Source organism: Brachypodium distachyon, chromosome 2, assembly GCF_000005505.3.
Source record: "Brachypodium distachyon strain Bd21 chromosome 2, Brachypodium_distachyon_v3.0, whole genome shotgun sequence".
In the NCBI taxonomy this organism is placed as follows: Eukaryota; Viridiplantae; Streptophyta; class Magnoliopsida; order Poales; family Poaceae; genus Brachypodium; species Brachypodium distachyon.
In genome coordinates this window covers 16,777,652-16,789,723 of record NC_016132.3, presented here as the reverse complement: position 1 = coordinate 16,789,723, position 12,072 = coordinate 16,777,652, and the positions used below count along the sequence as shown (strand labels likewise).

The 12,072-nt window shown below is 44.4% G+C and overlaps 2 protein-coding genes and 5 non-coding genes across 8 annotated transcripts; all 7 read right to left on the bottom strand.

The window, feature by feature from the left end:
- Positions 1-2,048: 2,048 nt before the first annotated feature.
- LOC100843048 (50S ribosomal protein L20) lies at positions 2,049-3,845 on the bottom strand. 2 transcript variants are annotated; one of them, XM_003568003.2, is made up of 3 exons: positions 3,690-3,845; positions 2,998-3,215; positions 2,049-2,711 (listed from the first exon to the last, which is right to left on the bottom strand). In XM_003568003.2, exons 2-3 carry the CDS (start codon positions 3,181-3,183, stop codon positions 2,532-2,534), a joined length of 366 nt encoding a protein of 121 aa, XP_003568051.1. In that variant the 5' UTR covers positions 3,184-3,215; positions 3,690-3,845; the 3' UTR covers positions 2,049-2,531. The 2 variants fall into 2 exon arrangements, with proteins under 2 accessions (XP_003568051.1, XP_010231130.1); XM_010232828.3 differs by having other exon boundaries at positions 3,685-3,844.
- A 685-nt stretch (positions 3,846-4,530) lies between these two features.
- Positions 4,531-7,528, bottom strand: LOC100844257 (probable WRKY transcription factor 75). Its single transcript, XM_003565961.4, has 2 exons — positions 6,895-7,528; positions 4,531-5,037 (listed from the first exon to the last, which is right to left on the bottom strand). Exons 1-2 carry the CDS (start codon positions 7,431-7,433, stop codon positions 4,860-4,862), a joined length of 717 nt encoding a protein of 238 aa, XP_003566009.2. The 5' UTR covers positions 7,434-7,528; the 3' UTR covers positions 4,531-4,859.
- A 2,747-nt stretch (positions 7,529-10,275) lies between these two features.
- Positions 10,276-10,367, bottom strand: LOC112271251. The gene has a single exon (XR_002964243.1). It is a non-coding gene; the product is annotated as a small nucleolar RNA snR60/Z15/Z230/Z193/J17 (small nucleolar RNA).
- Positions 10,368-10,591: 224 nt separating this feature from the next.
- Positions 10,592-10,687, bottom strand: LOC112271266. Its single transcript, XR_002964252.1, has one exon. It is a non-coding gene; the product is annotated as a small nucleolar RNA Z43 (small nucleolar RNA).
- A 140-nt stretch (positions 10,688-10,827) lies between these two features.
- Positions 10,828-10,921, bottom strand: LOC112271250. The gene has a single exon (XR_002964242.1). It is a non-coding gene; the product is annotated as a small nucleolar RNA snR60/Z15/Z230/Z193/J17 (small nucleolar RNA).
- Positions 10,922-10,993: 72 nt separating this feature from the next.
- Positions 10,994-11,071, bottom strand: LOC112271205. The gene has a single exon (XR_002964199.1). It is a non-coding gene; the product is annotated as a small nucleolar RNA U83 (small nucleolar RNA).
- Positions 11,072-11,351: 280 nt separating this feature from the next.
- On the bottom strand, positions 11,352-11,444 carry LOC112271265. The gene has a single exon (XR_002964251.1). It is a non-coding gene; the product is annotated as a small nucleolar RNA Z43 (small nucleolar RNA).
- Between the last annotated feature and the right edge of the window lie 628 nt (positions 11,445-12,072).

Here is a 12,072-nt window from a genome sequence, read left to right as displayed (position 1 = left end):
AGAACAACAAACAAACAAATCATTGAGGGCTTGCATTTGCATGGCAAACAGCAACGCCGGTCGTTTCCGTCCAGGAATCCTGAATTCTTTATTTTCCTTTCGTCGGCCATTATTCTCGATCGGCTCCTGTCGCGACCAAAACGGTCGATGTTCGTCTTCGTCGGCTAGCTGCTGCGGGGAGAGTCAAGGGGGGTACTTCCTTACTCCAGTACAGACGAATTTGCGTTCGTCGGTGCGGGAAATGAAGCAATGATTGGCTCAAAAACGGAAGAGGTCGGCTCCTTTTCTGGATCTTGATCTTTCTTTCTTCGCCCCTGCGGGAGCCAGAAAAAATGACGGAGAAATGTGTGGAAATTTTGTGTGTTGAACCTGCACGGGTATGTGAGTTGTTCAGCGCGTAATGATTCCACGGGAAATATTCAACCAGCCTTGCACGATTAGCCAGCTCAGGAGGAGCTAAAGATATCTATATATATACGTGCCTGAAATAAAGATCGTGTTCGTACACCACGATCGAACATTTTCTCGACTAGCATGATTCTGGCCGGAGAGTAGAAAAAACAATAGAGAGGGGGAACTTGGCGGTTGAGCTTGGCAAGCTGGGTCAGGGTCAATGCATTGCCATGTCAAATCCCCTCTGCTTCTTTTTTTTTGGTCAAATCCCCTCTGCTTTTGCAAGCTAGGAAGAGAAATTATTGGTGCAGAACGCCATGAGCATCCATCACTAGCTACACAATAATAATGGCCTATTCTCATCTCTTTGCATATGGTTAATTTGCTCGATTAATTAATTAACCGGTTCTGGCTTGACAAGATGTATGATGAATGGAGTGGAAAGTGGATGTTTTCCGAAGCAAAGTACTACTATCAAGCTGCTGCTTCTTGGACATCTGGTGGATCAGAAGAACAATAATAAAGTAGGGTTTCCAGTTGACCCGGAGATCAATGCCATGTTCCTCCTTGTCTGACTTTCCAATACGGTGACCTTGCATAAAGTCATGTGGTGTGTATCACCATGAGAAGCTGCCCAACAGTTTCTGGATCGATCCCACTACTTCTTCATGATTTCGCATGCACATTTTTGGCGTACAAGAGGAGACTCTGTTCATTGCAGGTTCAAATGTCCATTATTATAGCAGGTGGAGTATTATCCACTAAGATGATGAGGAAGAGAGGCCTAAACACCTTGTCGCTTGTGCAAATTCCTTTTTGCACGCAATTGCAGACAAATGACAAGTTGGTTGGAGGTAATTTCGTCACGATGAAGAGAAAACGACGGCCTGCGCCAGCCCGTAGAGAGGAGATCACTTTGCTGAGGTTGCCATCGGCCTACTACCTAACAGCAAGGCTGAGCTCAGAGGAGCCTACTTAGGAGCTTCCCAGATGAAATGGAGAAAGCAACGGTAACCCAATAACGACATTGACAGGCCCTGTGACAACTGGTCCGGAGAAATTCCCTAGCATTGTGTTTGGTTCCATTGCGCAGCTGGGATTCAGTTCGGTCCGGCTGTGCCAGCCTTGCCGTTGCTGAATGTTTGGTTTTGTTGCTTTTGTTGGCAAGAGTTTAGTAGCTACTCGTGTGGTCATAGTTCGTTGCTTTTGAGGCCAAGCATGGTTTGCCGACCTTTTCCCATAAGAAACTCAAACAAGGATGACCCTTTACAAATCTACAATGCTCAAAAAAATGTGCTGAATCATTCTCTCCACCGTTACAGTATTATCGAACCACACACACAAGCAAATCACAGAACAAGGAGAACATAAAAATGGAAAAGGGTTCGCCACAAGATTAAATTAACATTCCACATGAAATCGGCATGAAATCGGAAATATAGCCATCAGCCAGCATAATTGGTGCATTGAATTGAATCAAAAAGGCCGTGAGTTGCAAGGCTAAATTGTCTCTAGCCTGGGTTCCAAACGCAAGCAACAGGATTACAGAAACTTCCATGCAAAGGGAGACAACAGAACTAAAGAGCTATCAGGAAATGGTGCCTGCAACAAGAACCAGGATTCCAGGAAATGTGTTCCACTGCAACATATTGGAGTAATGATAAATTTTGCACATCCACATTATATAAATAGAACAACATATCGCTCTCAAGGAGTGTATGCACTTTTGGAGACAGACGATGCGGTCTACTCAACAGATCTTCCAGAAATGTTTGGACTGGATGAACTCAAATGTATGAAAAAAAAACTGATCTGCACTAAAAGAACAGATGTTTTTTCTTTCATGTGCATGAAAAAACAAACTCAACATATTGGCCTATTATGCACGCAAGATGCAATAGCCAATTCTACTGGACTAATTGACTGTAAACAAAGCACATTATTATCCAAAAAAAAGGTGCAGGAAGTATGTGAAATTAAACACTTCTGTTCAACAGCCTACCATGCAGAATAACATAGAATGCAGTGCTACTCCCATCCGTCGCAAGGTTTTATAAGGCTTCAAGCTAAAGGTGACATTAGCAGTTACTTTCAGATGTGCTGTAGCCGGTGGTTGAACTGTTGAGGAAGGTTCTCTTTTATAGAATACTTGCTAGTCCTTCCTTCTTAACAGGCCTATTCCCAGGGAATGCAGTGCGGGACACATCGACGAGAGCCTTGAAGCTGTAGGGTTCGTGCATTGACAGCTCCGAAAGCACTTTTCTGTTGAGCTGGACATTCTCCTTCACCAATCCATGCATGAAGTTACCATAGTTCACCTGGACAGTCAGTTAAGACAATGTATTAAACATAGGTGCCTATAGTAGCCCAATCAGAAACCCAATAACTTATAACTTTAGTATCTTATTCTTCTTGCACATAGGGACGAAGCCTGATAGTTTAGTTTCAATTTTTCATCCTAATACGAGAACGCAGGGAACTCATTTCATTGTGACATCTCACAGGGAAATACTCCCTCCGTTCCATAATTCTTGTCGCTGTTTTAGTTCAATTTTGTATTAAAACAGTGACAAGAATTATGGGACGGAGGGAGTAGATACATACCCCATGGAGTCGTGTACCAGCATTGATGCGCTCGATCCAGAGAGACCGCATGTCCCTCTTCTTGTTGCGACGATCCCTGTACGAATATTGCAATGCTTTTTCCACCCGCTCCCTAGCTATTCGAATGCAGTTTTTAGCCCTTCCTCTGAATCCCTTAGCTAACTTAAAAATCTTCCCCTTGTTCATCTTTGAGTTCTGTACTCCAACACTATTTCCACCTACATTTGCAACATTAAAAAAAAGAAAACTAATTATGAATAACTGCAATGAGATGGGTGTTCGTACCATACAGAAACATGCCCCAAATTTATTCTCCAACACAGGGAATGCTCATATCAGGAGATAATTTCCGTGATTAGCTTTATGCCCACACCTTACACAAGTTATAACAGTTATCATCTTCAGCCCGAAATGATTTTTTTTCTTTCAGAAAATGATTTTGCACTCTAGAGTAGCTACTGAAGCCAACATGATTAGTAGTTGCATTTCAACTTTTTTCTAGAACAGTAACCAAGACTCCACAGTGGGGCCTTGTCGGTTAGATCACTAGACATGTTCTAGACTAGACAAAAACACAAGCAAGGAATAAGTTGCTGTTAGGGTTCTGCAGTGGAGGGAGGGAGCAGCCATTATTAGAGGGATAGACTGCAGGTCGCACGAGAGAAAGGGAGAAATAGGACAGGCTACCGTACTGTCTTGCTGGAGCTTGGGAGGGGATGCTGGAGGAGCTCGCCGCCGGCTGCTGCTGCTGCTGGTGGTGGTGGCGCCACCAGGGAGCCGCCGCCTAGGTCGGGAGTCGGGAGAGACGCAGGGCAGATGGCATCGTGATTTTCGCGATGCAATATGCCGCCGTCCTTCTATTGGGCCTAATACGGCCCATATATCCTTTTTTTTCACAGCAGCCCATCTCTCCCATTATTAGCACCGTTAATTCGTCTCGTTGTCTCACGACGGGCGCGAGCCCAGGCGAACGTCTTTAACCCACTTGAGGCCTGCTTGGAGATAGCCTGTTGGTTTGATCCTAACTGTCCAAACTTCGTTTTCTCAACAAAAAAAACTGTCCAAACTTGTCTGTTTCTGCACTCATTTTTCAGTTGACTCCATATCTTTTTATTCAACGCAATTTTTGGATTTAAATTCTATCCATTATCTTTTCAAATTTCTTGTCCATCATCGTACCTTTTTTACGCTGCTCTATTTTTTTTAGTCACACACACTGATCTGTTTATTTAAAGTTTCCTCAAATACTTCTCAACTGTAAACATTTTTGCAGCGTGACAGTTTTCAAAATACACCAGTATTTATTTGTATCTATGAAAAAATTATTGTGAAGTGATAAACTGTTTTTACAATGTACACGAACTTTTGGACCATGGGAACAATTCTCCTTTTCTGCACTAGCAAACAAATTGTTAAGAATCGATGAACATTCCATAAGTGCAGGAACATTATTTGGACCACTGGAATAATTTCCATATTTTTATTTTGCGCCGGTGAAAAATGTGACAGAGTAACGAGTATTTTTTTGTGATGTACATGAACGATTATTTTTTACCATTCTTTTACACATGTGGTACAGTATAGCGTAAGTATATGATACATGTATGTGAGATTAATTTGCACGTCTAAATTACAAGGACGACTATATCTGCATACGTTTCCAGATGCCCCCAACATGTCGTCGATCTAGTTCCACGGAGTCAAAAAGTAAGTACATGTAGTGTATACATATATATAGATCAGCTTCTGTATGGTAATTTGGGAGGTAGGACAAGTTTTTTTTCCTTCTCTTCCCGATCTGAGTTGGCCTGTACGTACGTAGTAGGTATACAATTTCGTGAGTTATGCAGGATTTTGATTGGTCAGAGCTGCGAGAGGAACTGGAGCTGCCGGAGGATGGGGCTGAGGGCTTCCATGAGCTTCTCGCAAGGGTGGTTGTGGACGCCCTCGTACGTGGTCACCACCACGGCCGTGTCCTTGGCCAGCCGCTGCACCTGCTTCTTCACGTTGCAAGTGTGGTGCGTGCACCGGTAGTAGCTCCTGGTCAAAATACAGATCCATCACACATATTATTGGCATTACATTAATCGGCCGGTCGACAAGACAAAAGACAATTCCAACCAGGTTGCATATATATATACATGAGCGCTCATTAGCTTTAATAAGATTAGTATCACCTATCGATCTGCATTCGCCATTTCGCCCACGTTAGCAATGGGTCCTTGGACCGTGCGTGTCTGTCTAGAAGGGCCAATTATAATCTAATTTCGCAAATTTATCACGGAGTATTTACTAGAAGGTCCAATTATAATCTAATTTCACAAATTTATCACGGAGTATTTACTAATTAGAGACCGATTTTCAACCTCCTGTGCCGTCTAAGACGCAACCTGATACACTTCCAAAATCATTCACATCACCCTTTTGCTACGTAGAGTCCCATCCACCTGGATTTTCCGCTAACAAGACAATGTTGCAGGTTGTAAGACCCTCATTTTTAAGTACGCGAGTGGGATCCCACTTATGCCCCATTTATGAGACAATACAAACTTTCTAGCTCAAAACGTTTGCTCAAATTTGACTTACGATTCAAAGGTTGGCCTTGAAACGGGATATGTGAGAGGTCCCGCTTGCATCCCTGCTCACTTTCTCTTTTTGGCTCGGTGATGTGCTCAAACCTTGTTTTTTGTTTCTTCTCTATATATCTCTACACCTCACATCCTTGACTATCACGATCTTGCCACCGTCGGCAACCTCCCAAATCATTAAGTAGTAGTTTCCTCCTTCTATCTCCCTCTTGAAATGTTCGACGTGTTGCCACAAAATTAAGTTAGCAAGAACCAACGACTATGGTGACGTTGCAAATGACACACCGCGAGAGGAAAATATACGAGGCTAGACATGTACATGTGACAATTTGGTATGCTGATCAGTTGGTGGTGTGCGGTGTTCTAGGCTAAAGCTTTGTCTCAATAGGGGACCGGATAGGTATCGGTGACACCCTAGGGGTGCCATTTTCCTGCTTTGGAGGCATCGCGGAAGAGCTATTCACACCCAACCTAGCTTGCGCGGTGGCTGTGCAAGTTGTTGGTGGCCAGTTGTGTTGGCTGACGATTGTGACATTGTGGGGGTGTGGACACTTCTAGTGCGCAGGTTGAATGTGTCAGGATGCTGGTTGGATGGTGCCTTAGGCCTAGTAATTTAGCCACGTGGTTTTCCCATTGACACGGTTTTGCACTATTGTCCTCTCACTCTTGTATAACTTTCGGTCTAGTTTTCTTCGTAGCAGGTTAGTGATGAAAATAAGCTCTACATATCGATCGATGGCACACCGGTGAGAGGGAAACTCAAAATCTGGACCTATAGGACTAGGCCGACGTTCTGACCTAGGGGGCGGACTGGACTTTTTCGATGGAGGGGTGGTGATTTAGATAGTGTTCGTCCTTGTCGCCGTGGCCGCCATTCAGCCAGATCTGCATACCTCCAGCTGTCGCGCATGGCGGAAAAGCCGGTGCCCATATATCTAGGCATGTCTCTCTAAACTCGAGAGATGCCGGAGTTCTTCGTCGGGCTGATAGTGAGCCCCTCTCTTTCTCTTCTTCATCTTAATTCCTTCTTCCTCCGCCTAGAGCGATGGTGGGCCGGCCAGCACTCATTCCTTAGATTTTCCATATAACAAGTAACTAGGGTGCAATGCGAGTAAGAGATCAGGTGCAATTTGTATGCATGCAAGCTTGATTATGCACCATCCCCCCCTAAAAAAACTTGCCTAGTATGCACCAAGTTCCAAATTTCCAACACGCACATGAACATGATGCAAGACATGAAGACATACGCTACAGGAAGTTAGCCACGACGAGCACGTTGAGAACAATTATATATGCATGTAATGTATACCTTGGGAAGGCGCTGTTCTTGACGGCCTTCTGGCCGTACTTCCTCCAGCGGTAGCCGTCGTCGAGCACGTCGTTCTCGCTCCTCGTCTGGAACGCGAACCGCGGCCGGCTCGCCTTCTCCTTCCCCTTCCTGCCCCCCTTCCCACGCCCACTACCGCCAGCAGCGCCGTTGTTCCCTTTGATCCCCTGCAGCTCATCCCCGCCGCCGCCGCTCATCACCATCGTCTCCGCCTCCGATCCGCCCACGCCCACACCCGCCGCGGCCTCCACCTGTTGCTGCTGCGATTGCGACGATGTCCCGGCCGCCGCCGACCCCAGCGGCAGAAGCAGGGACGCCCAGTCCACCAGCTCCGGTATCCCCGCCGCTGCGGCGCCCAGAGCCGCCGTAGAGTCACACGCCGACGACGCCTGCAGCTGCTCCATCAGCGCGGCCATCGGCGGCGACTGTAGATATTGGAACTGTTGAACCGGCGGCAGCTCGTCCTCCGGCTGCATCGACATGTGACGACCACGATCCACTTCCTCTTGCGAGTTGTCCATTGAAGAATTACACGGCTAGCGACGTCAATCGATCGAGCCGGGATAGAGGGAGCTGGAGATCGAGCGATCGGCGGAGAGTGTGAGCGGGGCGGGGGATATATAGACGGGATTTTGTAGCTGCGGGTAGCTGTGACTGGAGGGTGGGGTGCTTGTGAGACGGGAAGGTGAGAGGCGTTGGCCGATAAAAACCGAGAGCAAGCGTGCGTGTATGCTTAGCTTAGAATAGCTTAGCTGCATGCACCAAGCCCAGGACGAGACCAGAGAGGGAAGGAGGAGCGTGGAATAGATCGCAACCGTTTCCCAACTACCTGATCCGTTCGGCTCAACTGCCCCGTCCGTCCCGCCGGTTTTTACATTTTTTCACGTACCGCGCTGTGTGTCTCCCGTAAAAAAATTGTGTCATTACTTACTCAGACTGTGTTTTTATTTGAGTCAACATAATGAACTTTTATACGGCTAAAAAACAAGATAAACTTTTATAACGAGTGATCCCAGTGGTAGGTCTTTCGCCATCAATTTACTACTCCTTCTGATTCTAAATTCTTGACTCATATTTGACCAAATACAGATTTATTTATTTTTAAAAAACGACTAGATACATGTAATATTTCGATAACAATTTAGAATCGGAGAGATTACTGTATGAAAATCTGGGAAATCATCTGACTTTGAGGAACGGCCTCGGCTCAGGGCTGCTGCTTTTCTTTTTTCTGAGAGGAAGCTCAAGTCTGCTGCTGTCCTCGGTTTTCTCGGCGCAAAAGACACGGCCCTTCAGTGCCGAAGACACAGCCCAAAGCGAGAGATAAGGCCTAGAAAGCCCAGTTAGGACTTAGGACGCAAATATAGCAGCGAAAATACTCACCCAGAAGCTAAAGACGTGCACATTTTTTAGCACACCCCTCTCAAAAAAAATAGTTTATAGCACACCAATGCCAATAAGCCTAACTTAGGCCTATCACGGTGGGTTTTTTTAAGCACGTTATCGTTAGCATTTTGCTGACGCGACACACAACTAATGAGAAATCCGTCTGGCATTAAGTTCTACGTTATCGGTTTCAGCAACCAGAAGAGCAACACCACAGTGCACAATGAAATTAACCAGAGTACCTGGTTGGGCCTGGGTACCCGTGTTATCGGCTTTGGCGTGGCTCCTCAGCTGCGTGGGAGGCATGCAGCTTTGTCCGCCGGCCCTATGTACCCAGTTGTCCTTCGTTTCCTTTCATGTGGAATTTTTTAGGTCGAGTGAAAACATAGGTTGGTTGTTGCTTGCTCCGTCTGTGTTTGTCGTGGTCCTTATTCGAGGCATCGTCATGGCCTTTCCTATTCCGGACAAAAGTCAAGGTCTCTTAGACCGGGTAGCGGACGCACTTCTATGTCGTGGGTGTGTTGGAGCTACACCTGGGCATGGATGGCCCGGCCCGAAGCCCGGTGTACTGGGCCGGTCTCCGCTTCACCCGAAAAAGCCCGAAATGGCTTAAATCAAGTATATTTTGTTAAGAAAAATAGATATAAAAATATATTTATTTATTTTAAAAATAATTATTTTAATATTTATATGTCCTATTTTCGGGGTTTCGGGCCGTGACAGGCTTCAGGCTTTGCCTAGTTGGAGCTGTGGGATACCGGGCATCTGAGAGTGGCGGTGGAAGGCCTCCTCACGATGATTTGGAGCATTGTGCTGAGCTTAGGGATCCTGATGTTGTCTCGGTTGACCACGTGATAGACACACATTGCTTCGTGCATTTCCTTGTGATCTTGGCTACACGACACGATTGTGATCTTGGCTACACAACACACTTCAACATTGGCTCGTGATGAGGCACATTTCTGCCCTTTTGCCATGGCCATGTGTTTGTTTCGAGCGCTCTCTATTCTTCTGATTACTTGTTATTTTGGCCATGTGCATGAGTTTCATTGTAATTCTCCCTTGAGCGTACTGCAAATCGATACTCCTTCGGCACAAATAAATGACACGGGTATTCAAGAGGGAAATCATCAATTTGCCTACAGAATTTGACTGACCCTACAATACTACTGTCAGGGAACAAGTTAAAAGATATATTTAACTTAACCTGCAATGATAAGAGAAATATTGTTTAATTTGAAGTAGATTGCACATCTGAATTCTAAGTTAGCGAAGGTTGATTTTTGCAATAACATGTCAAAGTGTACATTGTTATAAACATCAGAACCTGTTATTTCAGTTGGAGGATCATGAATCTCGACTTCGATAGCCTCATGCTCAACGAACATCATTTGCATACAGGAAGTGACTTGAATTCAAAAGTGAACTACCATTCCATACTCCGTATCTTATTCTGCACTCAAAGCAGGCGCATCCTTGTTAAATTCAATTGAAGGCCTGAAAATGCAATTCACTCCACTTTGTTTCAACAAAACGTAGTATACTCTGATCTCCATCATGAACGGAAACTCCTAACTAATAACTATCATTATTTATTTATTTTAATAGACTATACTCTGATCTTTTTTTGCAGATGTCTTATTTTTATATCCCGTGTAAATAGAAAGTGATAAATACTCAAATGAAATCTTCTGTTCTCTACCTACACCACACTTGAAAAATCATGTGTGAGCGTTTTTAAACTTTTTTGTTGAATTCATGAAGTGATTCTCAATATAATCAAAAACAATGAAGAACATGTTTTCCGAAGCATTGCAGGATTGTATTCCAGCTTTTCCTCAGTCCTGTCTTCTGAGATCGAAATTTGTCTCCAACAGTGCGTCATAGACAACAATTGAAAACAGAATGGAATCAGAAAAAAATAAACAGCGCAGTTTCACGAAGGCATGTGCAACTTCCGCGCTACATTTCAGTAGAATAGGCCGTCAGTAAGTAGCGAAAGACTATTTGTTCAAGTAATCACAGATTAATCATTTGAACTATGCACTTGTGATCATCACCCGACCGTAAAGAAAAATTAGCTCGGAAAAGATACGTGTAACATACGCTTTACGCTTAGTTAGATGCACGTTCAAACAAAATTAGATGAGACCTCATTAATGATGATGTTTCCACATGAAGAATTGAGACATATGCTTGTCTATAATTTAGTTTAATCATCGGCCAGGGAACACCTATTGTATCAAAACGAAACTACAAGCAGCAAAACAGAATGAAAAGACAACTCATGGGAGGACTCGGAGTATGGGTGGTGATATATCAGAGTGGTCGGCAAGGCATATAAATGCCAGTTACGACGAACGAGACCAAATATCAATCTTCACCGTCCTCAATCGTTGGCTCTGCATCATTAAAGTGCTCCACATCTATCTAATCTAACTGTCACATTTAAAGGGAAGATACCAAAGATTCAGAAAAATAGGAAAACGCAGAAAGAACCGCAGAAGCAACCTAAAAAAGAGCTGTAATGTAGGTCGTCAGATAGGAGCGAAAGACTATTTTTGTTCAAGTAATCACGGGTTGATCATATGAACTATGCACTTGTAATCATCACCCGACCTTGACAACAATTTGCGGTGGAGAACCCGGCAAGTCAAAACAGATAAGAAAATCAATAAAAGCTTCGGAATCGTGAAGCCTCAGAAGGAAGGCAGTATGTGTGTAATCACAAAAGGATTTCATTGAGAAAGGTTCACACTAATCATCATCGACCTCACGAAAGCAAGTTTCAACAGAAATAAAAAGGATGACAAAAGATGAGATCTGGATATCAAGAAGGCAGATAAGAATAGATCAGCAGTAGATCAGGCCTCATAGAGAAGATTAGATTGTTCCACATGAATGAATTCAGACATATGCTTGTCTATAATTTAGTAAAATCATAGGCCACCGAGAAACGAAACTGAAGACACAGAAAACAAGTAATAAATCTAGAGAAAATATACCAGGAGATGGATCTATTGAAGGGGAGAAGGTTTTTGTTGAGGAAAAGAGGACTCGGAATATGGGTGGTGATATAGCAGAATGGTCGGCAAGGCAAGATGCCAGTTACGACGAACGAGACCAAATATCAATCGTCACCGTCCTCAAAACCCATGAAGAACCAAATCCCCAAATGAATCGAACCATCAAATCAGAAGAACAGCAATATTGAGAGAAACGAGATCTGCGAGGAGGAAGTGAGGAACGCGTAATATTGAGAGAAATCGTGATGTGGAGGAGGAACTCGTAGTCGGCGCTTGGATGAAGCACCTCCGTTGCTGGGAGATGGCGGCGTGGTTGAGGATCTCCAAGGCTGGTGGTGGTTATATATATAGGGCCCCTCGGATGTTAGGGTTTTACAGGGGCGGCGCCTCTGTGGTTATCGGATCCTCTCGACCCAGGACATCGTAGCCGTCCAATCATCGTATTGACGCAGTCGCTGGCGGGTGGGCTCTCTAGATGCGTTCGGTCCAGTGTGCTCAGCCCACAGGCCCATCTCTTGTTTTGGCTCAGCACAAATGCACAATGTGTTATTCTAAAAAGAAAATGCACAATGTGTTCTCCCTTTTCTCAAAAAGAAAAAACAGAATGTGTTCTCCCTCGAAAACGGAAGTCTCAGGCTCTCAGCGTTTGTCCAAATTTCCTCAGTACTCCTCTAAAAGAAAAGAAAAATCTGCAGTGCAACTCTACAGCTCCCGTTTTATTATCACCACTTTTTCTTTTGCAAAAAGG

Bases quoted from the DNA above. Each gene is read 5' to 3' on its own strand.
- LOC100844257 (XM_003565961.4), bottom strand. From the start codon at position 7,433: ATGGACAACTCGCAAGAGGAAGTGGATCGTGGTCGTCACATGTCGATG. The intron at 5,038-6,894 runs GTATACATTACA...TATTTTGACCAG, and splicing joins AAGAACAGCGCCTTCCCAAG to GAGCTACTACCGGTGCACGC.
- LOC100843048 (XM_003568003.2), bottom strand. From the start codon at position 3,183: ATGAACAAGGGGAAGATTTTTAAGTTAGCTAAGGGATTCAGAGGAAGG. The intron at 2,712-2,997 runs GTATGTATCTAC...CTGACTGTCCAG, and splicing joins CTGGTACACGACTCCATGGG to GTGAACTATGGTAACTTCAT.